We start from the raw sequence: 26,197 nt of genomic DNA, 5'->3' as shown, positions 1-26,197 counted from the left end.
GACAACATATTAAAAAGCAGAGACATTACTTTGCCAACAAAGGCCCATCTAGTCAAAGCTATGGTTTTTCCAGTAGTCATGTATGGCTGTGAGATTTGGACCATAAAAAAAGCTGAGTGCCAAAGAATTGATGCTTTTGAACCCTGATGTTAGAGAAAACTCTTGAGAGTCCCTTGGACAGCAAGGAGATCCAACCAGTCCATCCTAAAGGAAATCAGTCCTGAATATTCATCGGAGGGACTGATGATGAAGCTGAAACTCTAATCCTTTGGCCACCTGATGCAAAGAACTGACTCATTGGAAAAGACCCTGATGCTGGGAAATATTGAAGGCAGGAGGAGAAGGGGATGACAGAGGATGAGCTGGTTGGATGGCATCACTGACTGGATGGATATGAGTTTGAGCAAGCTTTGGGAGTTGGTGCTGGACAGGGAATCCTGGTATAGTGCAGTCTATGGGGTCACAAAAAGTCGGACACGGCTGAGCGACTTAACTGAGTTTCCTCTTGAACTGATTAAGTTAACAAATGATTTTATTGCAGTTTGAACTGTTTACTTCCACAGTGATTCTAGGCCTGGCTCTGCCACTGACTTACTCTGTGACTTTGTCAAGTGGTTTTCTGATTAAAGACAAATTTTGTATTTTAGATAAAGGTAGGTTTTATAAGCAGGATTTCCCCACCCCCACTCCCCACCAAGAGAGTGGATTTTATGTTGCTATTATAGCTGAAAAGGTATGAGAGAAAAGCAAATGTAACATAACTTTTGTAGACCTCCCGAAGGAAAGGAAGGGATTTTCACCCCATAAAGAGCTTCACAGCTTCTTCTTTTTTTTAAATGGAAATGATTATTATTTATTTATTTATTTTAATTGGAGGCTAATTATTTTACAATATTGTGGTGGTTTTTGCCATACATTCACATGCATCAGCCATGGGTGTACATGTGCTCCCCATCCTGAAACTCCCTCCCACCTCCCTCCCCATCTCATCCCTCCCTTCAGAGTTATCCCAGTGCACCAGCCCTGAGGACCCTGTCTCATGCATCGAACCTGGACTGGTGATCTGTTTCACGTATGATAATATACATGTTTGAATGCTGTTCTCTCAAATCATCCCACCCTCGCCTTTTCCCACAGAGTCCAAAAGTCTGTTCTTTACATCTGTGTCTCTTTCACCGTCTTGCATATAGGGTCATCATTACCATCTCTAAATTCCATATATGTGCGTTAATATACTGTGTTGGTGTTTTTCTTTCTGACTTACTTCGCTCTGTATAATAGGCTCCAGTTTCATCCACCTCATTAGAACTGATTCAAATGCATTCTTTTTAACAGCTGAGTAATATTCCATTGTGTATATGTACCACAGCTTTCTCATCCATTCATCTGCCGGTGGACATCTAGGTTGCTTCCATGTCCTGGCTATTGTAAACAGTGCTGCGATGAACATTGGGGTACACGTGTCTCTTTCAATTCTGGTTTCCTCGGTGTGTATGCCCAGCAGTGGGATTGCTGGGTTGTATGGCAGCTCTATTTCCAGTTTTTTAAGGAATCTCCACACTCTTCTCCATAGAGGCTATACTACTTTGCATTCCCACCAACAGTGTAAGAGGGTTCCTTTTTCTCTGCACCCTCTCTAGCATTTATTGTTTGTAGACTTTTTGATAGCAGCCATGCTTCACAGCTTCTTACCACACAGGCAAGATGCAGTGGGGAAGGAATCCAGCTCTGTGTCACGTGGTCAAGGAAGAAGGGCTAATTTCGCCTGCAGAGCTTTGTAAGACAGGAGTTGGGGAGTGCGCTGTGGCCTTGGCCTGGCCCAAGAGAGCTCTTAACTTTCATATGAAGCATTTGTATCTTGATTCAAACAAGGGCATCTTAATCTAGAGCCTACTGTTAATAACAATGATAAAAACAAATATTTACCCAGTATATACTGTGCATCAATTGCTGCTCCAACCACTTTCCATGTATTAACTCATCAGATTTTTCACAACTCTATCTGCTATTGACCTGACTTGGTACTGCTATTACCCCTATTTTTGAAATTGAGGAAGTTACAAGTTGGCAGTTCACAATTACGTGGTGGAGCTGGGATTCAAATCCACAGCCTGTCTGACCACAGGCTGTGGTAGATAGGGACAAGCCTGATCTCAAGGACGAGTGAGTTTCATTGTAGAGGCCTAGGACTGCCTGAGAGCCTCTACTCATAGCACTGAATTATTTCTCTGAGTTTATCTCTAAAATAAAGAGTTTTAAGAAATTAGGCCTTTAAAGTGCTTGCTGTTGGAGAAGTCTTAGGATTTTGAATCCACAGATACAGTGCCTAAGTACTTCTTTTCAATAAATGTGAAGCATGAAGATTTTATTACAGATTTAACCTTACCTATAGTCATCAGTATGCAGTATATACTACATGCGTTGCCCTGTGTCTAGTTGCGATGTGCCATAGGGTTAAAATACACAGCAGATTTTACAAACTTATTGTGAAAAAATGAATGTAGAGTATCTTTATTAGTAATCTGTTTAAATTTGATCACGTTTTGAGACGATATTTATTTATATTGGGTTAACTATTAAAATCAGTTGTATCTATTTTTCTTTATTTCTTAATGTGTTTGCCAGAAGATTTCAAATGACAGACGTGGCTCACCTTGTATTTCTGTTGGACCGTACTATTATAGGGAGTCTTAAGTGAGAGAAAGAAGGTATTTTTCCTCTGGGCAGGAAACGAGTGAAGTAGATGGGAAAAATATGCATATCTGGTAAATCTGAGTGCATCAATGTTGTCTCCTACTTGGGTGAATAATATATGTTATAATAACTTGAAAATGTTTGAAGAAATAAATTAGTTGAAAGAATAGATATATTTATACCATATATAAGTCAGTAGTATATTTATTGAACTCTTACTATATACCAGGCACTCGTCTAAGCACTTTACATATATTAACTCTCTTAATACTAATAGTAACACTGTTAGGCAGGTACCGAAGAGGGTGCAGTAAGGTTAAGCTAAGGCCACGTAGTTAGTATAGTGAGTAACGAGTTACTTCAAGTCTATACAGTTTGGCTTCAGAGTCAATACTCTTAACCATTCTTTTTATTACCTCTTTAAACCATTAGGTTCCCCAAAAAGTTCGTTTGGGTTTTTCCATAAGATGGAGTGAAAGTCCCAAATGAACTTTTTGGCCAGCCCAGTACTTGACGTTGTGATTTGCTGTATTTTTGAATCTTATGATTTAGTATGGTAGTATGTTCATGAATATAACCCATGGAATTTTTTTTTTAGTTTGGCAGTTATATTTTGTTTATAAATTTAAAGTTCCTAAGAGTGAGTAATTTTTGTTTAGCTTCCTCTTAAAAGGCTGGTTGTTAATGCCTTAATTTTAGCCTATTAACTGTATTTGTGATAATATTCCATAAATTTTGTATATTATAAAAGTTCTGCCTGGACTTTCAGGGAGAAATGTATATGACCAAATGGTAATCAATAAACTTTTTATAATTTAAATGAGTGGGATCAAAAGAAAATACAGGAATTTGGCCTTGGGTTTTCTCTTTCTGAGAGCTATCATTTAGGCATTAGACTTAGTAAAGATAACACATGTTTTAAAAGTGTTTATGCTGAAGGGGAAACGATAATACTTTGTCTAGGTGGAGCGTATATTAGATACTTATACCACATGTATTACATAAATATTTAAGTACAATTCTAAATTAGTTGTTACCTAAAATTAAAAATATTTTTCTGCCTACCAAAAGATGTGGTATGCTGTAGATGATACAAGAATAGCTGTCACAGATCCCTGTCCTATAGAATTAAGACACACATGAAAAAATGAAATACCAGTTCAGTTCAGTAACACTGTGTACATCGTGAAGGGACAAATAGGTGTTATAGGAATTCTGAGAAAAGGAGGAAGCTTTTGAACTAGTAGCTTGGGAAGGTTGTAGGAAGAGGAAAGAATTGAGCTGGTCTTAGAGGATATGTTGGATTTCCTTAAGTGGAGTAAAGAGGGCATGTGAACAAAACTTTAGACATAGAGAGGGACATGTAGAGATTAAGAAACAGGAAGAATTCAGCCATGTAATAGAGTGTTAGGAAGATAAAGACTTGGGCCAGACTTGTAGAAGACCTTAAATTCCAATGGTAAGAATTTGCATTCCTTAAAAAGTTTGGAGTTGAGGGGAGAAAAAAAAGCTTTGGATATATGATACTTTATCCTTGATTTACTGCTTATGTGATGGACATCACCTAATAAGTTATATTCTTGACTTAAAATGCTAGATATCTTTAGTTCTTGGTAACAAGAAACACTGAAGGGCTTGTTTTCTTGATTCCTAGTAAAGTCTAATGCTTAAAATTAGCTTTTGTTAGCATCATCTGACTTCCTGATTGGAAGAATTTTATATCACTAGCAAATACTTGACTGTTTTTAGAGATGACAAATCAGTATTTTGCACTTATGGTTAATTTTGTTTATAAATTTCCATATTTGTATTATAAATTTCCAATTAATGTATACCCTTATTACCAGGCAAACTAAAACTTGCTCATATTTTAAAGCTCTGGCTTATCTTGGCCCTGCTGTCTCATTAATTCAGCAACTGTGGGCTGCATTGTTTAACCTGCTGAACTCCATGTTCGTTCTTTGTAAAACTGGAGAATTATCTCTCCCCCATCGGTGGGAGATTGTTTAATGAGATAAGACTGTTTAAAAGAGAATGCAGTAATGGTGTTTGGCCCATTTTGGAAGTATATATTGAGTAAATTTTCTCTCCTTCCTTTCTGACTTTGAAATGGTTGTGAGTAGAGACTATTTCTTAATTTAAATAGACTCATATAACAGAACTTAAAAGAAATTTGGAAGTCAGTTACTTTTGCAAAGTCTGACTTTGTTGTATAATAACTTGAATCTTTAAAATGTCGATATGCTGAGAGAACTTATCGACAGTTAAAAAAAGATAAATTTGCAGTGGTTTAATTAGAATCTCCATAAAAACATCTGAACTGTTAAAGGACTAAAGTGTTTCTACCAGGTTATTTCATGAGCTGAAAGTGAAATTGGGCTGTGGCTTTGAAAGGAAATGAAATCCAGGAGAAATATTCTGTATCAGCCATTTTCTATATCATGTTGTTATGGAAATACATTTAAATTTTTTTCTAAATGGATTTTTTTTTTTTTTTTTGGTGTTCATCTATCGCTGTTAATGTATGTATGGATTGTGTAACTCCCACCATAGTCAGGAGCAGAATAGTTCCCCCAGCCCCAAAACTCCTTTGTGCTATCTGTCCCTTTATAGTCACACCCTCACCTGGCCACCACTGGTCTGTTTTTCATTTCTTCCTTTATGGATGTATTAGTGAAGGCTGTCAAATGATAAATATCTTATCAAATATGACAAAATATGAGGAATATCAAGTAAGAATGTATGCAAAAGTGCTTGGCATATGTAAGTACCAGGACTTAATGAAAATTAGTTTCATGTATAATATTAGGTCAATAGGTAAAGCTTAACTGTACTCTTCTTTTAGGGTCAACTTTGCATAATGTTTAACAGCTCTTTTCTCCTTGCTCAGAGGCTTTTAGGCATATTTTGGAAAGATCTTTTGTTCTACATGGCTTTGACTGTTGGAAGTGTCTGTGTTAAATGTCTTTTAACTTCATGTCCCCTGGAGAAGGAAATGGTAACCCATTCCAATTTTCTTGCCTGGGAAATCCCATGGACAGAGGAGCCTAGTGGGCTCTAGTCCATGGGACTGCAAAGAATTGGACATGACTGAGCAGCCTCATGTTCCTCATAAGAAAGAGTGGAAAATAGTCTCTACCTTGAGAGTTGTTACAGTAATTAAATGTGATGATATATATATATATAAGCATATATATTTGAAAAAATAAATCTATAAATATAAATACATGTTTACACACAGACACAGGTGTGTATGTTCATATATGTGTAAGTGCCCTGATCCATAGTAAGCATTCTACCAATTTAAAAAAATTATAAATAATACAGTTTACAGTAACTTTGGAATAGCTTGGGAAAAGAATATCATGTCCTCTTGTTATCTGGATTCTCACCCACCCCTCCATCCTTCCAAAAGCTTCTGCAATAGGAAGGTTGATCCTCAAAATACCAACTTTCTGTTTTAATAATTTTTTCATAAGTTTATTTTTTTCCCCCAGAAATTTATCACCAATAAATTTCTGTTTTGGGTTGGAGGGGAGAATACCAAGTCTGTTTAACTTTACCTTAATATTTCAGAGTTCATATCACAGTATACCCATTTCATAAAAGGTGATTTTGTTTTTTTAATTGATGATTGGGACATATGGGCTGAATCTTTGCCAACCTCAGGGCTGCCTTTCGATCATGTATCCCTAAGCTTCTGCTTATAATAATGAGTTTTCTGGCCATTTAAAATTTTTCCTTTAAAGCACACAGTATTCTGATATATAACACTAGGCAGTGGGATATGATTGTTTTTTAACAAATTTAATTATTTAATCAAGTACAGAAGCAGATTTAGAGTTTTTTTCCTTACCCACAGATCATCTCCATTCTTTATCAGTGTGTTTTGTCTCATTATTAGCATTGAACATATTAATAGAATCAGGAAATTACAAGACTAGAAAAACCTTTGAAATCTTCTAGTCAAATACTCTTAATTCTGTCTAACCCAAACCCCCTTTTTGTAATAAATATTTTGCAGTACTCTTTAGTGTCCAGAAGTGAAATTCAGTTAATGAAAAATTTTACCCACTTAATTAAAATAAATCAATTTAATTCTGTAAGTGTAATATAAAAGAAAAATAAAAGGAAAATTATTGGAAATATAATATGAGGTATGCTGAAGAAGGAAATGGCAACCCACTCTAGTATTCTTGCCTGGAGAATCTTAGGGACAGAGGAGCCTGGTGGGCTACAGTCCATGGGGTTGCAAGGACACGACTTGGCAACTAAATCACCACCACCATGCTAGAAGTCAGAACCTCAAAAGGCAAAGAGCAACCCAGCAGATTTCTAAAATGCTCCTTGTGGGATGGGCTGCTCCATAGAGAACCATGAGTTTTCTCATTTCATAGGTAAAGTAAGTAAGGGGTGGGTGTAAGAGAGCAGAAGGTGGATATTGGATGGGCCTTGGTATACTTCTCAGAATTACACAAGTGTTATTAGCAGTAGAGCTTGGATGGGGACTCTGGGTTTGAGGCTCTGCCTTGCTGCTCTTGCTGTTTAGTGCTCCTGAAGCTGCCCTGGATTCTGAAGGAATCCAATGGGCCAGGAGTCCAGGTGCCACTTTTAGTTAGTCAGTAGGTGCCAGACTTTGCTTCCTGGTTTTTCTGAATACCTGCCTTCGGGATGTCACGCATTTTGTCCTCTCCCCAGCAACTATCTTCACCAGCTCAGTCCTCACCTCCTCCTCTTCCATCCCTCAGTAAGCACACAAACAAAAAACTTAAAGCAAAATTTTTCTCTTTTAGCCTCACTACTTGTATGTCAAGGAGGCCTTCTAGAAGAACACAGAGCCTTTGGTTAGATGCTTGCAGAGCTTTTTTTACATTACACTCTTTACTGATTTGAATTTTTATTTCCTTGCTCAATTGTAGGTTCCATGAGAATTTTCTAGTCTACCCTATGTGCTTATGTTGAAGGTAAAAGTATTATTTCCAAAATACAGTAATATTGACTCTCAGTGGAGAAGTGCTGTTTATATTCCAGTCTCAATCCTCTGCGATACTCTGGTGTTTCAGGAAGTGCTTGGAGTAGAGCCCAATATAAAGCACCACCAGCACACAAATTTGGGTTCCTTTTTATTTTCATCCCATTTAATTTCTTGGAGGAAGCATCATCCCCTATAACTTTCGGACTGTTGCTCCTGAATTTTACCAGTTACGCAGAATTCTGTTGTAGCTTAATTTTGATACTTTTGACTTTAGCCTTATACATTGAATTTTTTTATAAAATAGATTCCAAGTAATCAAGATCAAAGATCAGTTAATGAATACCTTTGTGGTATTCATGTTTTTGCTTAAGTACAAAAAATCTTCATGTTTTTGCTTAAGTACAGTAATTTCATTTCTCATCGTTGATTTACTGAATATGCGTTGGTGATACTTTCTTTACATTTGGCAGCTATGCCTCATTAATTTAAACCTGGCTTTGCTTTGTCTTACTGTGTTGTCAGCTATACTTCTCACAACCCCATTTCAGTGCTGCTAACTTAGGGGGTTCATGTCAGTAAATACCTTGATACTATTCTGGAGACTCTCTGGATGTTTTTCCTGGCTTGGACCATGGATTCCTCTTTCCTTTTTTTTGGCATTTGTGCTTTACAGCTGTAACACAGTTCATTGGAAAGAGCACAGGCTTATGAGTTAAATGGATGCAAGTTTAAATCCTAGCTTTGTGACCTGTCAACTGTATAGTCTGGGAATATTTGGATGCTTTTGAGGTCACTTTCTCCAACCGTAGAATGGGTATACTTTTACCCATTTTTCAGAGCTGTGAGATTAGGAATATTGTATGTAAAGTACTTTGTCCTTTTCTCTCTTCCATGTCTCTGAAAGAGAGGCAGAGTAAACTTGAGGGAGATAGACTGAGAGTGAGAAGTCCTGGATAGCCCTACCCTTCTGTCTCAAAAATTATGTGTGTTTGTGACTGACCCAGAATTCTGTATTTATGAATAAAAGCAGTTAATGGATTTCAGTCAGAAAAACCTTGAATTAAAAATATTTGATTTTATTCATATTATGAGGTATTAAATAATAGTGACATTTCAGATATTTTTAAGACAAGGCTTACTATAAATAAATACAAATAAATGATCTGTATTATTTCTACCCTTTTCCACCACACTTTGTTGGTTTTTTGACTTCTTAATGAGAATAGTGGCTATATATGATTTATCCTTGGTTCTGTTTCCTTTTTCAGATACTTGTGTTTCATGGAAGAAAATTACATAGCATAGTTTCTTGAGAGTTAATGTCTTTAGAATTCCTGGTAACAGGAAACCATTTTAGGCTGTGGTTCAAGTATTTCCCTAAAGCAGTAGAGCCCTGAATACATTCTGTGAACTACCTCTAGGTAAACTACCCTTTGCTGTATGAAGATTAGATTGTAAATATTTTCTTCATTTCCTTTTATCTATTAAAAGAAAAAAAATACTATCAATGATTTTTTTGTTGTTGTTTAGTCACTAAGTGATGTCTGACTCTTTGGTGACCCCATGGACAGTAGCCCACCAGGCTCCTCTGTCCATGGGATTTTTCCTGGCAAAAATACTGGAGAGTGGGTTGCCATTTCCTTCTCCAGGGGATCTTCCTGACCCAGGGATCAAACCTGTATCTCTTGCATTACAGGTGGATTCTTTACCAGCTGAGCCATTGGGAAGCCCCACATCCGTAACTTTGATGTCTTTTATTAAAGCTATATAACTATAGCTTTTAGAAATAATGTGATCAACTTGTTTTGTAATAATAAATAGGAAGAAAAACATTTTATTCATTGTCCAGTCAAATCACTTGTTAGATGTTTCCCTGTAACTGGTATTTTATGCCTTCCAGTGAATACCAGTAATTGGAGGGGGGGAACTATTGATGTCAGAATATCAGCTCTTTCATGTAGGGAGAACATGGGGCCAGTGTCTTTAATATCGGATAGTTCACACTTTATATCTCTCTTGGTGGTTAACTCTACCCTCAGTATTTTCTTTGTGATGCACCTTGTCCAGTCTCTTAATGTAAGAAATTCTGGCACTTGATTTTTCCCTTTGAAATAAATGTTGTTGGGACTTTTGAAAAATTCTTTAAAAATAATACTGTTTGTCCCACAATTTGGGGAAAAAAACCAAGCATAGTCTCACTCTACAGGGACAGTCATTGGTAACATTTTGATGTCTTTCTGTGGTCTTTTTTCTGTTCTGTGATTTCATTCTGTCCATGTTTTGGTCCCCTTTGTTCTCTGGCTCCATTTGTATATGCTCTTGTTTCTAATTTCTTTTTTTGTCTGTTTGATAGGTAAGAAGTAGATTTATTTAGAGAGAAACACACTCCACAGACCAAGTGTGAGTCATCTCAGAAGGCAAGAGCATCCTCTTGTTTCTAATTTCTGAGATGTCAGTTATCATTTCTCTTTTCCTTCCCGATTCATGATTTCCAGGGTAGAGTTGATTATAGAGTTACTCATGTCTTGGTAATCGCCCAGCTAATTAACTTCTATTTTGAGATATAATTCACCTGCCATACAATTCAGCCATTTAAAATATACAAGCAGTAGCTTTTAGACCACCACTGTTTGATGTTAGAAGACTTTTTTTTTTTTACCCTCAAACAAACTTTATACTCATTAGTAGTCGCCTCTTAGTCCACTTGCCTTGAGCCCTAGTCACTAGTGCTAAGTTGCATCAGTCATGTCCAACTCTTTGTGATCCTGTGGACCATAGTCCACCAGGTTCCTTTTCCATGGAATTCTCCAAGCAAGAATCCTGGAGTGGGTTGCCATTTCCTTCTTCAAGATATCTTCCCAACTCAGGCTTGGAATCTGCGTCCCTAGAGAACCACTAATCTACTTTCTGTCTCTGTAGATTTGCCTATTCTGGAGATACATAAATGAAATCGGAGAATATGTGGACTTTTGTAGCTGGCTTCTTTCACCTAGCATGAGTTTTCAAAGTCCATCTGTGTTGTGGCATGTATCAAGCACTTTGTTCCTTTTTTTGTTGAATGATAGCTGATATCTATACCACTTATCAAATGAAGAAAATCGGGTTGTTTCCACTCTATTATGAATTGTCCTGCTATGAGCATTCCTGTATATGTTTTTGTCTGGGCATAGAAGTGCTGGGATTATATAGTACCCTATAGTTAACATTTTGAGAAGTATGTAAGTAATTTGAACAGGGAAAAAACTCTTATGAATAACAGGTAAGAAATATAATAGCGTTATACCAACCTGTCTTTCATGATTTTATCTAGTAATGTTCCACTTAGTGTGGGTGTTTGTGGTTTAAACTTTTACATCTTAAAAGGAAACCTCATGTAATAACAGGAAATTGTTAACATATAGTGAGTGTGCATGCCATTTATGCAGAAGAAAATTGGTGACGTTTTCATTAAAAAAAAAATACTTGCTCTTAATAATTCATATTGTTTGAAACAATTTCAAAGAAACAAAACCCAACAGAAATCCTGAGACTTTGAAAAACTTCCTTATGACTAACTAGCCCCCATGCAGCGTGCATCATAAAGAATAATGTCAAGAAGTCGGCCTCTTGCCTAGCTTTTGCCTCCCAGCTTGACAGGGTACTGTTCTTCCTCCAGGCCCAGGCCTTGTTTGCATCCTGATTCATTCAGCATGTTTTAGTTGATTGCCTTAGACCTTTAGGATCCCTTTCCAAGGGAAAGAACCCTGAGCTGCTGCCTGGAGATGGGAGGTCTTCACCTAGTTCCATCATCACTGGTTTTGCCGCTGTGAGCACAGTCAGGTCCCTAAACGTTTCTGCTTTTCACTTTCTTCACTGGTGTGATTAGAGAAACATCTGTGAAACCAAAAGAGGTTTAAAGCTTGGTGATCTTTGTTTTTTTTTTTAATCTACCATTTTCTTTTTTTTGGCCATCCCATGTAGCCTGTGGGATCTTAGTTCCCTGACCAGGGATTGAACCTGGGTCCATGGCAGTGAAAGGACCAAGTACTAATCACTGGACCACCAGGGAGCTCCCATAGCTCAGTGGTCTTAATTCTAGCTCTGGACTTCTAAATGTTACACACTGAGTGTCATGCATACTGGTTTTTCATGAATTTAGCATTTAATATATACTTTGTTGTGTTGCCTTCTTCCATTTTTTTCAGATTTGTTCTTCCCTCTCCACCTAGATAGATGATCTGCCCTAGAAGGGCAAAGACTTCTGTTAACAGTAACAAACAATAGTCTTTAATACCTTGCCTGAGGCTGGTTAGTATTTGATAGTGCAAGTATCATGAGTTTTCAGTGACTGTAGAATGACTCTAATTGGTCATATTCTCTGTGTAAATGAAACAATGAAAAATAACTTGGTAAATTTAGATAGATATTTTAACTTTTTTCTTTTGAAGAGTATGCTTTGACTAAAGTAGACATGGTATAGTCAGAAATGAACATTCTGTTTTTGATAACTTTTCTTTACATTAATTGATTTATTTTAATTAGAGGCTAATTACTTTACAGTAATTAAAGACTCGCAAAAAGTCGGACACAACTGAGCGACTGAACTCAACTGAACTTTACAGTATTGTGGTGTTTTTTGCCATACATCGACATGAATCAGCCACGGGTGTACATGTCTCCCCCTATCCTGAACCCCCCAAACCCCCCTCCCACCTCCCTCCCCACCCCATCCCTCTCTGTCATCCCAGAGCACCAGCTTTGAGTGCCCTGCTTCATGCATTGAACTTGCAATATGGTAATACACATGTTTCAATGCTATTCTCTCAAATCGTCCCACCCTGGCCTTCTCCCACATAGTCCAAAAGTCTGTTCTTTACATCTGTGTCTCTTTTGCATATAGGGTCGTCATTTCTGGGTTTCTAAATTCCATATATATGTGTTAATATACTATATTGATGTTTCTCTTTATGACTTACTTTACTCTGTATATCTAGGCTCCAGTTTCATCCACCTCATTAGAACTGACTCAAATGCATTCCCTTTTTTTATAGCTGAGTAATATTCCAGTACTTTGGCCACCTCATGTGAAGAATTGCCTCATTGGAAAAGACCCTGATGCTGGGAGGGATTGGGGGCAGGAGAAGAAGGGGACGACAGAGGATGAGATGGCTGGATGGCATCACCGACTCGATGGACATGAGTTTGGGTAAACTCCAGGAGTTGGTGATGGACAGGGAGGCCTGGCGTGCTGCGATTTGGGGTTGCAAACAGTCGGACATGACTGAACTGAACTGAATATTCCATTGTATATATGTACCACAACTTCCTTATCCATTCATCTGCTGATGGATATCTAGGTTGCTTCTGTGTCCAGCTACTGTAAACAGTGCTGCAGTGAACATTGAGGTACATATGTCTCTTTCAATTCTGGTTTCCTCAGTGTGTATGCCCAGCAGTGGGATTGCTGGTTTGTATGACAGTTCTCTTTCCATTTTTTTAAGGAATCCACACTGTTCTCCATAGTGGCTGTACTGCTTTGCATTCCCACCAACAATGTAAGAGGGGTTCCCTTTTCTCCACACCCTCTCCAGCATTTATTGTTTGTAGACTTTTTGATAGCAGCCATTCTGACTGGCATGTGAGCACTTCATTGTGGTTTTGATTTGCATTTCTCTGATAAAGAGTGATGTTGAGCATCTTTTCATGTATTTGTTAGCCATCTGTATGTCTTCTTTGGAGAAATGTCTGTTTAGTTTTTTGGTCCACTTTTTGATTGGGTCATTTATTTTTCTGATATTGAGCTGCATGAGCTGCTTGTATATTTTGGAGATTAATTCTTTGTCAGTTGCTTCGTTTGCTATTATTTTCTCCCATTCTGAAGGCTACCTTTTCACCTTGCTTATACTTCATTATGCAAGCCTTTAAGTTTAATTTGGTCCCATTTGTTTATTTTTATTTTTAATTTCCATTCCATTCTGTTTTTGGTAACTTTAATAACTGTTTTCTGCTAGAACTTTATCCTTATGACACTCATATGTGTATATATTCATGGGCTTATATTTTGTGTATAAGAAAAGATTCAGTTAACTTGCTTGCTTTCTGACAGTCTGTGTACCTCCATTACTTAGTACTTTAATTATACATTTTACTGGGTAGCTCTGTGTCTCATGAGGGAAGAAGCACAACATGAGTTTAAACTTCAGGTTGATGGAAATAAAGTGCTGTAAAGTAAACTGAACGATGGTTTTGAGTGACCTTTGTTGGGACAAGGATCCTTGAGGATGCCCGTGTAGTTTTAGTTTACCTAGGACGCTTTAATCATTCGTGTCTCAGTGTATGTTTTGAGTGGTTTTTAATTTGTCTGTAAAAATTAAAGTTTGGCAAATAGTAATTTGTTTAAGAGATATGGGTTATTTCTACTCTCTGATTTTTACTTTGATTATGGCATCACGGAAAAACTGGCATTACCAGCAAGCTGATTTTTTTTGACTGTGCCTAAGCTGCTGCTTTTTTCCTTTCTCTTTTCCTCCCTCCCTTTGTTCCTTCCTTTTTTGCCTTTTACTATGTAAGTGGAAATGTTCTCTTTTTAAAACATTATAGAGCTCTATTCCTTTTTGACCACCCTTAGTCACAACCTCATCCATCTTCACCAAAGCAACCATTGTGATGTTGGCATGTATCCTTCTGAACTGATTTATGTGTATTTACATTTATTTATATAAGCCAGATAGCATAGCGTTTTGTGTGGGTGGGGGGAGGAAATGTGGTTCCCCCGCTTCCAAAAATGGTACCATATTCTTTTTCACTTAGCAATACCTCTTGGAGAGTTGTTTATCTTAGAAAAGACAGCTTACCCTCTGTTTCTTTACAGCTGCTGGTGGTGTTTCATGCACCACAGTTTATTTAGCCCTTCTCTCATCAGTGGGCAGTTATATTTCCAATTTTTACTGTTGTTATAGACAATGCTACAATGAAAATCTTTATACCTAAAACTAAAGTATTTCTCAAGGGTAGATACTGAGAAGGCATTATGATGGTAGGCACTCAAAATTCTAATAACTGCTTATCTGTTTTCCCTCTAAAGTTTATATTCCTCTCCAACTGTGAGGGCAAAGATCCTACCACATGAGTTTCAGAATATCGAAGTCAAGACATAGGCCTTTTTATCAATCTTTGAGAAGGAATGGTGTTTGTTATTTTAACTTTTGCATTTTCTAAAAATAGGTTGAACTTTGTTGACTTGACCATTTGTGTTTTTTCCTATAAATTGCATATGTTGAATTGGATTCATTTCAGTTCAGTCGCTCAGTCGTGTCTGACTCTTTGCGACCCCATGGACTGCAGCACGCCAGGCCTCCCTGTCCATCGCCAATTCCTGGAGTTTACTCAAACTCATTATCCAGTTTAAATGATAACTTTGGGGGTAAATATTATTAAAATATACATAAAGAAAGGTGTATAAACCACAAGTATACAGCTCAGTGAATTTTCAAAAAATAAATACACCATGTGTAACCAGCACCCAAATAAGAAACAACATTGCCAAAGCCCTTGAAGCCTCCTGGTGCCCCTTTCAGTAACTAACCCTGCTCTGCACTTCCAGGATAACTGCTATCCTTACTTTTAATAGTATAAGTTAGTTTCTGTGCTTTTCATTGTTAGGTAAATAGAATCATATAGTACATACTCTTTGCTTCTTTCTTAGTATTAGCTTTTGAATATATTTTAAGTAAAAAATTGTATCAGTGTAGAGATCTTTATATTTATACAGATAATTTCTTCTCTTACTAAACTTCGAGAGATACGTTGTGTCATTTTATGTAACCCCCAATGTCCTTATACAGGTGTAAGAACTCAAGAGTGGACTCCCCCCACCAGGGCATTAACGGACTTATTTACTCAGCTCCAGTTGATAGCTGAAAGTTCTTGCTTCATTTTGGTTTAGTTATGGTTTGATCCTATTCTGCTCATTAGCTGTCTTTTTGTGTTTTGTCAGAATTTGCAAACCAGTTTTATTTCTTCTTAGTGCTCTGTAACGAGACTGCTGCTTAACCTTTTATCTTCTTTTTGTATCTGGGAAAGTATTATTATTCTCTTGTGCTGCTTTAGGAAGAATGAAACTCTATAGTTTGTCCCTTTCCTGTTATCATTGTTTTCCCAAACAGGTAAAGGAACCTGCTGCAACTTTAAACATTATCCTTTCCAGCTTCCCCTGGTTGCCTTATAAGCATTTAATTGATAAGCAACGGTTTTAATTTCTGTCTTTTAACTAGTAAAATGTGTAAAACTGAGTAAGGTTCTTTATAGATGACATTGTTTAAAATTATTTTTAATTGATAGTCTGCTTCCTAAAAGAATTTAAAGTGATTTACAGTAAAAGACATATGAAGTAATGCCAATAAGAATAAAAATATAAGATTGTAAGAGGAGAAAAAGATAATAATTACCATAATTTTTGCTTCCAGAATTGGGTGTTAAATTTAGCTTTGAGCCTCTGTCTTTTGAGACTTGAAAACAAATATAATTGTCACTTGGGAATAAGGAAGCTCATTATTTCATCAGGCAAGGCAGATGTGTTTGTTACTAAATTCCAAAAAATGAATAAATGTTCCTCAGAATCAGGTCATGCAAATTAGCATGTATCTAGGGATTTTACAACGTATTGATGGGTTTAAAAGAAATCAGTCAGCTCATAAACATTTCACTTACGTTTGTGAAAAAACTAAGTCAGTGTGATGGTATTTGGTTGTGAAGTATTCATCTAGCTTACAGGAGTAGAGCATAAAGAGCATGTGCTTAAATTATTTCAGTAATGAACAGTGTTAGCTTCTTTCAGGTTGTGGAATAATTTCAATCATCAGGCTATGATTGTTGTAGCTGTCTGTTAAAACTATTTTCATTGCAAAGTGATCATAACTCTTATTATATATTATATATATGCAGTGATTGATACTAGTGTTTATGCTCTCAGTTTATGTATTTGATTTTGTCACGTGAATCAGGATCAGCATGTTGCTTATTTATTTTGGAGTAGTCTTAGAAAAATTATAAACTTTTCCCATATGTTTGTTTCAGCTGATTCCCAAGGGTTGCTTTTTCTGGCAGAGTATTTGATTAGGGATTATAACATCATCCTAACTTGCATTAACGTGTTCTTAAACACTTTTATAATTAAAATATCTTTAACTGTAAATTAATATGTTTATTCTTTATAAAATTAGAGTAATATAGAAATACATGAATAAACATGAAAGCTGTGTTCTTTCCCTGTTTCCACCAGAGATGGTAGTCACTAAAAGGTTTTGTTACTCCTGCTAATGTACTATACAATTAGAATACTGTATGATGTATGGAGTGTGTGCAGACTGGCAAAAATTGCCTTTGATATTATATTCTAAAAGTCAACCTATAAATAGCCACCATACTTAAGAAAGCTATTATCCTTTTCTGTTGTTCTTTTACTTTAAAAGTTTACCTATGTTTGTATCCCTGGACTATATATATATATATTTTTTTTTTTTTTCTTTTTTTGAGAACTTGAGAGGTCAGCATAATCTGTTAAACACTGCCATCGAACACTGCCACAGTTAGATGAAGGCTCCTAGAGGTAGAGCGTCACTGGGTGATAGTCAGACCTCAGCTTCCCAGAAGGCTCACCAGATAGATTCTTTTTAAGGGGAAGACAGTGGGCAAGTTCCTGCATAAATAAGTCCTAGAAAACTACTGTGGGAGGGCTCACCGCAGTCAGGACTCTGCAAGTGTTTACTATTTGTGCTTCTATTTTTTTTTTTTTAACTTTACAATATTGTATTGGTTTTGCCAAATATCAAAATGAATCCGCCACAGGTATACATGTGTTCCCCATCCTGAACCCTCCTCCCTTCTCCCTCCCCATACCATCCCTCTGGGTCGTCCCAGTGCACCAGCCCCAAGCATCCACTATCGTGCATCGAACCTGGACTGGCGATTTGTTTCATATATGATATTATACGTATTTCAATGCCATTCTCCCAAATCATCCCGCCCTCTTCTTCTCCCACAGAGTCCAAAAGACTGTTCTATACATCAGTGTCTCTTTTGCTGTCTCATATACAGGGTTATTGTTACCATCTTTCTAAATTCCATATATGTGTGTTAGTATACTATATTGGTGTTTTTCTTTCTGGTTTACTTGACTCTGTATAGTAGGCTCCAGTTTCATCCACCTCATTAGAACTGATTCAAATGTATTCTTTTTAATGGCTGAGTAATACTCCATTGTGTATATGTACCACCGCTTTCTTATCCATTCATCTGCCGATGGACATCTAGGTTGCTTCCATGTCCTGGCTGTTATAAACAGTGCTGCGATGAACATTGGGGTACACGTGACTCTTTCGATTCTGGTTTCCTCAGTGTGTATGCCCAGTAGTGGGATTGCTGTATTTGTGCTTCTAAATTCACCATGCCCTCCCTCCATCTCTCAGGAGTAGGTCAGAGCAGAGTATTTATGATAGATAAAATGAGTATCATCCACTGATCTGGCAGCTGGGTGTGGAAGAGAGAACAGAAATTTTACCAGCACCTGTTCAAGAAGCCAAGTACAGATTAGAACCTGTGCTGGGTTTACCTGGGCATTCTGTTCTGTTTCACAGCAAGGATTTTGGTGATACAGCATTCAAAGTCTTTTTCTTGAGTCAGCCCCACCACCCCTGGTTTGTTTAGATTGGATATCTTCTCTGTCTTATGCATGACTATTACCCTGGGATCTCCCTTCATGATTATCTTAGAGGTTTTCACCTAAGTTGGATCTCATTTCCTGTGTTTCGAGTCTCCGTCAGTCTTGTTTACTCTTTTGTTTTAGCAGAGCTCATTTTTCCAATGGCTTCTTGAAAAAAAGATTTTATGAGAGGTAACTTTGAGACCTTGTGGTAGTGTTTTTACTGTCCTTATACTTGATTGATAGAGTGACCGAATGGAATAATTTTCTTGAGAATTTTGTAGGGGTTGCTCTGTTTTCATCTTGTTTTTGCTATTGCTGCTGAGTCCAAAGCCAATCTGATTTTTGATCCTTTTTGACCTATTTTCATCCCCTCCAGAGATTTTGTAGAATGTCCATTGTCTCCTCTAATCTGAAAGCTACAGCCATGTGCCAAAGCGAGCATTTGTTCTCTTCTGTAATCCTAGCTTTCAGTAGGCTCTGGTAATGTGGAATGTCATGTTCTCCAGTTCTGGGGAGGTTTTTGTTACTTTGTTGCTGATTTCCTCCAATTTCTCACTGCTTTCTTTTTGGAGTTTATATAATTTGCCTATGGCCCTTGTCTTGGTCCTCTAATATTCTTTCTACTTGCCATTTCTCTATCTTCTGCTTGACTTTTGGGAGGATTTCTTCAGGTTTATTTTCTAACTCTTCTGTTGAGTTTTCATTTTTGCTGATGTTTTTACTAAACATTTGCCATGTTTTAAACTTCCAATTGCTCTATTTTCTGAAAGTTTCCATTTTTCATTTTACTTAAATTTCTTTCCCCACAAGAACATATTATTGTTGTCTACTGGACACAATATTTCTTGTCTTTTTGAAAATGTTAAAGATTGTTTTTTTTCCCTTCCTAAATAGTTTGTTTCTTTCAAGTATACTTTCTTCTTGTTTTCGTATCTAATGTCATGTTAAAAAGTCTTTTCCCAGATGTCTTATAACCTACTCAGAATAAAAACCAAGGGACTTACAAAGCCAACTAGAAGCCTGCACATCAGTGTGGGTTATATGAACTTTGGGCTTCACAGTAGAGTTAATAGGTCAACTTTTTATTAGGGAACCACCAGTGTTTCTATAGTTTCATCTCGCCTCATGGTCTGGTAAGATTCCTCAGAGAAGTTTGTTCCTGTAACTCTGCATAGAGCTGTGCTACTCATACTCAACACAGTAGCCACATGTGCCTGTTTAAATGTAAATACCATTGAATTAATAATTCAGTTTCCCTATTGTTCATTTCTGTTCAATCACTCAGTCATGTCTGACTCTTTGTGACCCCATGAACCGCAGCACGCCAGGCCTCCCTATCCATCACCAACTCCCAGAGTCCACCCAAACCCATGTCCATTGAGTCGGTGATGCCATCCATCCATCTCATCATCTGTTGTCCCCTTCTCTTCGTGCCCTCAGTCTTTCCCAGCATCAGGGTCTTTTCCAATGAGTCAGCTCTTCACATCAGGTGGCCAAAGTATTGGAGTTTCAGCTTCAACATCAGTCTTCTACCAATGAACACCCAGGACCAATCTACTTTAGGATGGACTGGTTGGATCTCCTTGCAGTCCAAGGGACTCTCAAGAGTCTTCTCCAACACCACAGTTCAAAAGCATCAATTCTTCGGTGCTCAGCTTTCTTATATAGTCCAACTCTCACATCCATACATGACCACTGGAAAAACCATAGCCTTGACTAGATGGACCTTTGTTTCCCTTTTGAGCTAACCACATTTCAAGTGCTCAGTAGCCACATATAGCTAGTGGCTGCCATGTTGGACAGCACAGCTACTGAACATTTCCATCACTGCAGAAAGTTTTATTGGAGTGTCCTGGACTAGAACTAAAATGTTGTTGCAGTCATCTGAGAGCTCAGTGAAGGAAGACTCTGTGGGGTCTCAATGTTCACAATTTAGTAGGTATATGGTTACCTAATCCCACTCTTCTTAGAGCAGTGACTGCCCTCAGCTGTGTATCCTCCAGCCCAGAAACTCTTGTTTTATCTTCTCCAGAGAAGACAAAGGCTTAAACAATATGCCTGACTCTTCATTTTACTTTAAATACCCAGTATTTACTTTTTGGCCTTTCAATCCTACTGGTCCCTGTTCTGAATTCTCCACTACATTTTGCAGGCATGCCCCTGGTAATAGATCCTCTCTCAGTATAAAGTGTTAGGGACTTTTCATTAAGAGAACAAAGTCCCATATTTCTTCACCTGTAAATAACCACTGATATAATTAATATCTTGTTTTGAAGTATTTGAATTGGATGAGAATGTTTTATAAACTGCCTTTTTCAGGACACATTGGGCATTATCAAGTTTTATAGCAAAGTCTTTGTAAGTGAAAGTGAAAGTTGCTTGGTTGTGTCAGACTCTTTGCGACCCCATGGACTGCAGCACACTAGGCCTCCCTGTCCATCACCAACTCCCGGAGTTTACTCAAACTCATGTCCATTGAGTTTAAATCTAAATTTGGTTTAGATTTGTGACATCTTGATTTTATATACAGAATAAAGTGTGTGTGTTTAATTACAAAAGCAGTATCTGCTTGAAAAGAGCAAAGTGTTTATTAGGCTGAGCATGGACTCTGACTCCAAATTACCCAGATTCAAATCCCGTCTCCGCCACTTACTAGTTGTATAATCTTGAGCATGTTATTTAACCACTCTGTGCCTCAGTATACACATATAAAGTGTGGGGTAATGAAAATATCTATACCATGGGATCACTATATTAAATAGGTTCACACATTTGAAGTACATGAAACAATGCCTGGCATATTCTAAAAGCTTGGCATAATTCAGATATGATTACAATTGAAATAATCCAAACATATAGAATTCTCCAGATCATAAAAGGTTAATGAATATTCTATCAGATTTTATCTCACATAGCACATTCCTTTTAACTTAGTTCTTATTCTTTTTAACTTAGTTCTTACTCTACATACAATAAAGATCAATATTAAAATATGTTCTGTGAGCTTGTGTAGTCTTGTAATCATCACTGCAATCAGGAAATAGAACAGTTTCCTCAACCCCTAAAAATTCCCTTGTGCTGTGCCTTCATAAACTCACTCCCTATTCCTGACCTTTGACCACCATTGATCTTTCCTTGCTTATAGTTTTGCCTTTTCCAGAGTGTCCTATAAACGAAATCATATAGTTAAAAACAAATCATTCCTTTTGAGCCTGGCTTCCATCATTCAACATAATGCATTTGAGGTTAACCCCAGATGTTGCATGTATCAGTCTTATCATTGCTGAGTAATGTTCTTTTCTATGGATGTATTAAGTGTGTGCATCCACATACTCCCAGGCTGACATGAGGGTTGTGTCTGCTGCTGCTGCTAAGTTGCTTCAGTCGTGTCCGACTCTGTGTGACCCCATAGACGGCAGCCCACCAGGCTCCACAGTCCCTGGGATTCCCCAGGCAAGAACACTGGAGTGGGTTGCCGTTTCCTTCTCCAGTGCATGAAAGTGAAAAGGGAAAGTGAAGTCGCTCTAGTCATGTCCGACTCTTTGCGACCCCATGGACTGCAGCCTACCAGGCTCCTCTATCCAGGGTTGTGTCTGGTCTTCTGTAGTTATGAAGAATGCTGCTATAAAAAACTGTGTACAGGTTTGTGTATCAGTATGAGTTTTCAGTCTGTCCTGTATATTCAGTAGTGGGATTGCTGGGCTATATGGTAAATATACATTTAATATTTTAAGAAACTAAGAAGCTATTTTCCAAAGTGGAAAATAGCTTCTCATGCCATTTTGCATTCCCACCTGCAATGTGAGTTTTGATTGCTCTGCATCCTTACCAGCACTTGGTTTTGCCAAAAAAGAAAAAAAACCCCAAATTTAGTTGCTTTAAATAGCTGTGTAGCTAGCATAATTCTTAACCAAGTTTTCTAGCAAAGCCTTGAGACTTGGAAAAAGAGATAAAATAGGGCTTGATTAAATGCAGGTATCATAAGGAGGGGTTGGAAAGACTGTTCAATTTGTGAGAGCTTGGTTTATCTGTGGTGTTCACTGTTGTATCCCCAAATGACTGACACAGTGCCTGACACACTGTAGGAATCTCGTTGCATGTTTATCAAATCATTGAACAAATGATGGAGAGGTTAGGGAAGAAGTAGAGATTAGGAGTAGAATGGAAAAGTAAATTTAGGTTAGACTTGGTCTGACTAATATTCATATTGACACATCTCTTAACTTTTCTGGTTCTCAACTTCATCACTATAAATTGAGAAGATTCTCTTAGATGATATCTAAGCTCTTTTAATGATTTTTTTTCCTTTTTATGACATCAAATGAAAAATAATTCAGTAAGTGAAAAAGAAGCATGTCAGATCCTTTGATGTGGACGTGTGGATGTAATGGGAAGTACAGCCCTTCAGGGAGTTTAGGGGTGAGTGTCTAAACAGAAGCTAGCTAGCTAATGGCAGAAACAGATTAAAAAGTAGTTACAAGAGACTTTTCAAATCAAGTAGCAACATTGCAGTGATATATTTGGGACAGGGGCTATGAAAGGAAGTAGCGGTTGAAAATACTGAATTTAGAAGCTCATTTTTATGGATACTATTAGTTTTAAATGCTTTAAGTTAGACTAGAGAGAAGCAGCCTATGGTTAATGCAAAGAGGAGGAGCTGAGCCTCAGTGAAAGCAAAACCAAGGGTGTGTAGAACTTTACAGAGCATCCTGGGCCCTGTGTGAGCAAGTGTTTGGCTGCTATTTTCCAGTGTTCTTTTTCTCTGCCCTCATTCCCTCAGCCTTGTTCTTAGAAGTTCCGATCTGGAATTGAGCAGAAAGCCAATTCTCAGCAGATATTTGTTCTATTTGTACTTTGAAGGATTTTGTGTATCACACTGTCAGGTATTGGTAGGGATTTTTAAAATATACCAAATATACAGATAAACTTGATTCTGCGTTAAGGGATTTGACTTGTTTTGTCTGTCATTTTTTAAAGCACCATGACATTTGAAAATTTTTTTTTTCTTGTTGCAGTTCTTTTCAAATATTCAAAGGTCTTGATTGCTGAAATGCTTTTTTCAGTGTATAGATTTTTAAGGCCATTATTGTTTTCATGGTTTTAATGTTTCCAACAGTTTTATTATCCTGAAGCAAACCATATTTTTGCTCAACAGAGTTTAGGTTGTAAAATCAAACATTTAATTATTCATTTTAGACTGTGCTTGCAACACTTCATTTTAAAACATCAATATTATATTCATCTGGTTATGAGGACCCTCAAAAGTAATCCTCTGGCAAATAATTGAGGCAAGTGATTGAGGAATCTGACTTCTACCTAACCTTTCAGCTCATAAAGACCAATTGCCCAAAGATATTACTTTTAGGTTCTAATGTAAAGAATTAATATTTCTAGACTAAAAAAAATTTAGTGCACTCTGTAAAATTGCTATCACTTTTAAGCACAGTCACCCTTAGGAAGCTGTTCTGCAGTTCTTAGTCCATTAAGTCTACTTTTTATTTTTTTTTTATTTTTTTTTTTTAAGTCTACTTTTTATAGTAAGGGATTAAGAAAAAAAAAAAACTGTGGAATATTTTAAGATTTTGTGTTGGATAACGTCTTGGAAAAGAAAATATATAGTTTTGTTTTAAGACTAATAGCCAGGAAAAAAAAAAACCCAAGACTTTTAAAACAGCTTTTTTGGGGGGGGTGGGGGTGGGGGTGGCAGTCAGACATTTACTCTTTAAGCGTATCTATTTCCTTTTTTAATCAAAGTATAGTTGATACACAATGTTGTAGTTTCTGCTGTACAGCAAAGTGATTCAGTTATACATATACACACATGTATATATACACACATACACATTTTTCCATAGTCTTTTCCATTATGGCTTATATAGAATATAAACAGGATAGAGAATGTAATTCCCTGTGCTATACAGTTGGTCTTCCCTGATAGCTCCGTTGGTCAAGGATCCACTGGACTCTGTTGTTTACCTTGTGGGACTGCTCATCTCAAACTCCTACCGTTTCCCTCCTTCCCCTTTGGTAACCATGCTTGTTTTCTATGACTTAAGTCTGTTTCTGTTTCATAAGTTCATTTGTCTCATATTTTAGATCCCATATACAAGTGATAGCTTACCAGTGTTTGTCTTTCTCTCTTTTTTTTTTTATAATCTCTGGTTGCATCCATTTTGCTGCAAATGGCCTTTTCATTTTTTTAGAGCCAAGTAGTAGTCCACTGTGTGTATATACCGCATCTTTTATCTGTCAGGGGACAATTAAGTTGCTTCCATGTCTTGGCTATTGCAAATAGCCACTGATAGTGTCTTTTTGGATTATGGATAGATATATGCCCAGGAGTGGGATTGCTGGATCATATGGTAGTGCTTTTGTTTTTTAAGGAACTGCCAGGGACTTCCTCGGTGGTCCAGTAGTTAAGACTCTCTGCTCGCAATGCAGGGGACACAGGTTTGATCTTTGGTTGGGCACTTAGATCCCATATACTGAGCAGTGTGACCTGACAGAAAAGGGTGCAGGGGGGCTTCATGTTGTTTTCTATAATACCTGCACCAGTTTACATTCCCACCAACTCTGTAGGAAGGTTCCCTTTCCTCTATACCCTCTCCAGCATTTGTTACTTGTAGATGTTTTGATGATGGCCATTCTGACTGATGTGAGGTGGTACCTCATTGTAGTTTTGATTTGTGTTTCTCTAATAATTAGCAGTGTTGAGTATCTTTTCATGTGCCTTTTGAGCATCTGTATGTCGTCTTTGGAGAAATGTTTATTTAAGTCTTCAGCCCATTTTTTAAATTGGGTTGTGTTTTTGTTACTGAGTTGTATGAGCTGTCTGTACAATTTGGTAATGAAGGCCTTGTCGGTCACATTATTGGCAAATATTTTCTCCCATTTCATAGGTTTTTTTCATTTTGTTTATGCTTTCCTTTGTAGTGCAAAAACTTGTGAGTTTTATTGGTTCCTATTTAATTTTGCTTTTGCCGTGGGAGATTGATTGACCTAAGAAAACATTGCTAAGTCATAGAATGTATTGCCTGTGTTCTCTTTTAGGAGTTTTATAGTCTCGTGTCTTAATATGTAAGTTATTTTGAGTTTATTTTTGTATGGTGTTGAGGGTATGTTCTAAATTCATCAATTAACATGTGGCTGTCTAGTTTTCACAATACCACTTGCTAAAGAGACTAGCTTTTCTCCATTATATATATATCCTTGCCTCCTTTGTCGAAGGCACCACACACCATGCGGGATCTTAGTTCTCCAGCTAGGGATCCAACCTGTGTCCCCTGCAGTAGAGGTACAGAGTTCTAACCACTGGAGCACTAGAGAATTCCTGTCAAAGATTAATTGGCCGTAGGTGTGTGGGTTTATTTCTGCTCTTCATCCATTGATCCATAGGTCTGTTTTTCTGGAGTGCATCCATTTCTAATGTACTGACAACTTGTTAGAGCTGTAGGACATGTAAGAGGGCATTCAAACTCAGATTCTTTATCAGAACCTATTCTGTAGCCCTATAATTAAAAATCATTAAATGTATCATTCTGAAATTGAATTTGGGCAGTTGTAGTAATAAAATATATTGATTTTTTTGTGTGTGTCTTTCAGAATCATGGTGTCATGGAGAGGGATATACTTTATACTCACTCTGTTTTGGGGAAGCTTTTTTGGAAGCATTTTCATGCTGGGTCCCTTTTTACCTTTAATGTTTATAAGCCCATCTTGGTATCGCTGGATCAACAACCGGATTGTGGCAACCTGGCTCACGCTACCTGTGGTAAGTTACACACACAGCAGAGAAAGGGGTCGTACCAAAGTAGCCTATCCTATTGATTTGTATTTTGTGAGTCAGA

At 37.3% G+C, this 26,197-nt stretch overlaps 1 protein-coding gene across 6 annotated transcripts in view; it reads left to right on the top strand.

Annotated features, from left to right (window-relative positions):
- Window positions 1–26,197, top strand: part of LCLAT1 (lysocardiolipin acyltransferase 1) — a 200,947-nt gene that overhangs the window by 54,999 nt on the left and 119,751 nt on the right. For 4 of the 6 annotated variants that reach the window (XM_027555743.1, XM_027555744.1, XM_027555746.1 and 1 more), the window contains one exon: window positions 25,953–26,121. The exons of the other annotated variants lie outside the window; for them this stretch is intronic. In XM_027555743.1, coding sequence (XP_027411544.1) covers window positions 25,957–26,121 — 165 coding nt within the window. In that variant the 5' untranslated portion in view covers window positions 25,953–25,956. The remainder of the gene's footprint in view (window positions 1–25,952; window positions 26,122–26,197) is intronic. 6 annotated transcript variants of the gene reach the window in all.

The sequence above is a fragment of the Bos indicus x Bos taurus genome, chromosome 11, assembly GCF_003369695.1.
Source record: "Bos indicus x Bos taurus breed Angus x Brahman F1 hybrid chromosome 11, Bos_hybrid_MaternalHap_v2.0, whole genome shotgun sequence".
NCBI lineage: Eukaryota > Metazoa > Chordata > Mammalia > Artiodactyla > Bovidae > Bos > Bos indicus x Bos taurus.
The sequence above is the reverse complement of the archived record's forward strand: the minus strand, read 5'-3'. Positions and strand labels throughout refer to the sequence as shown.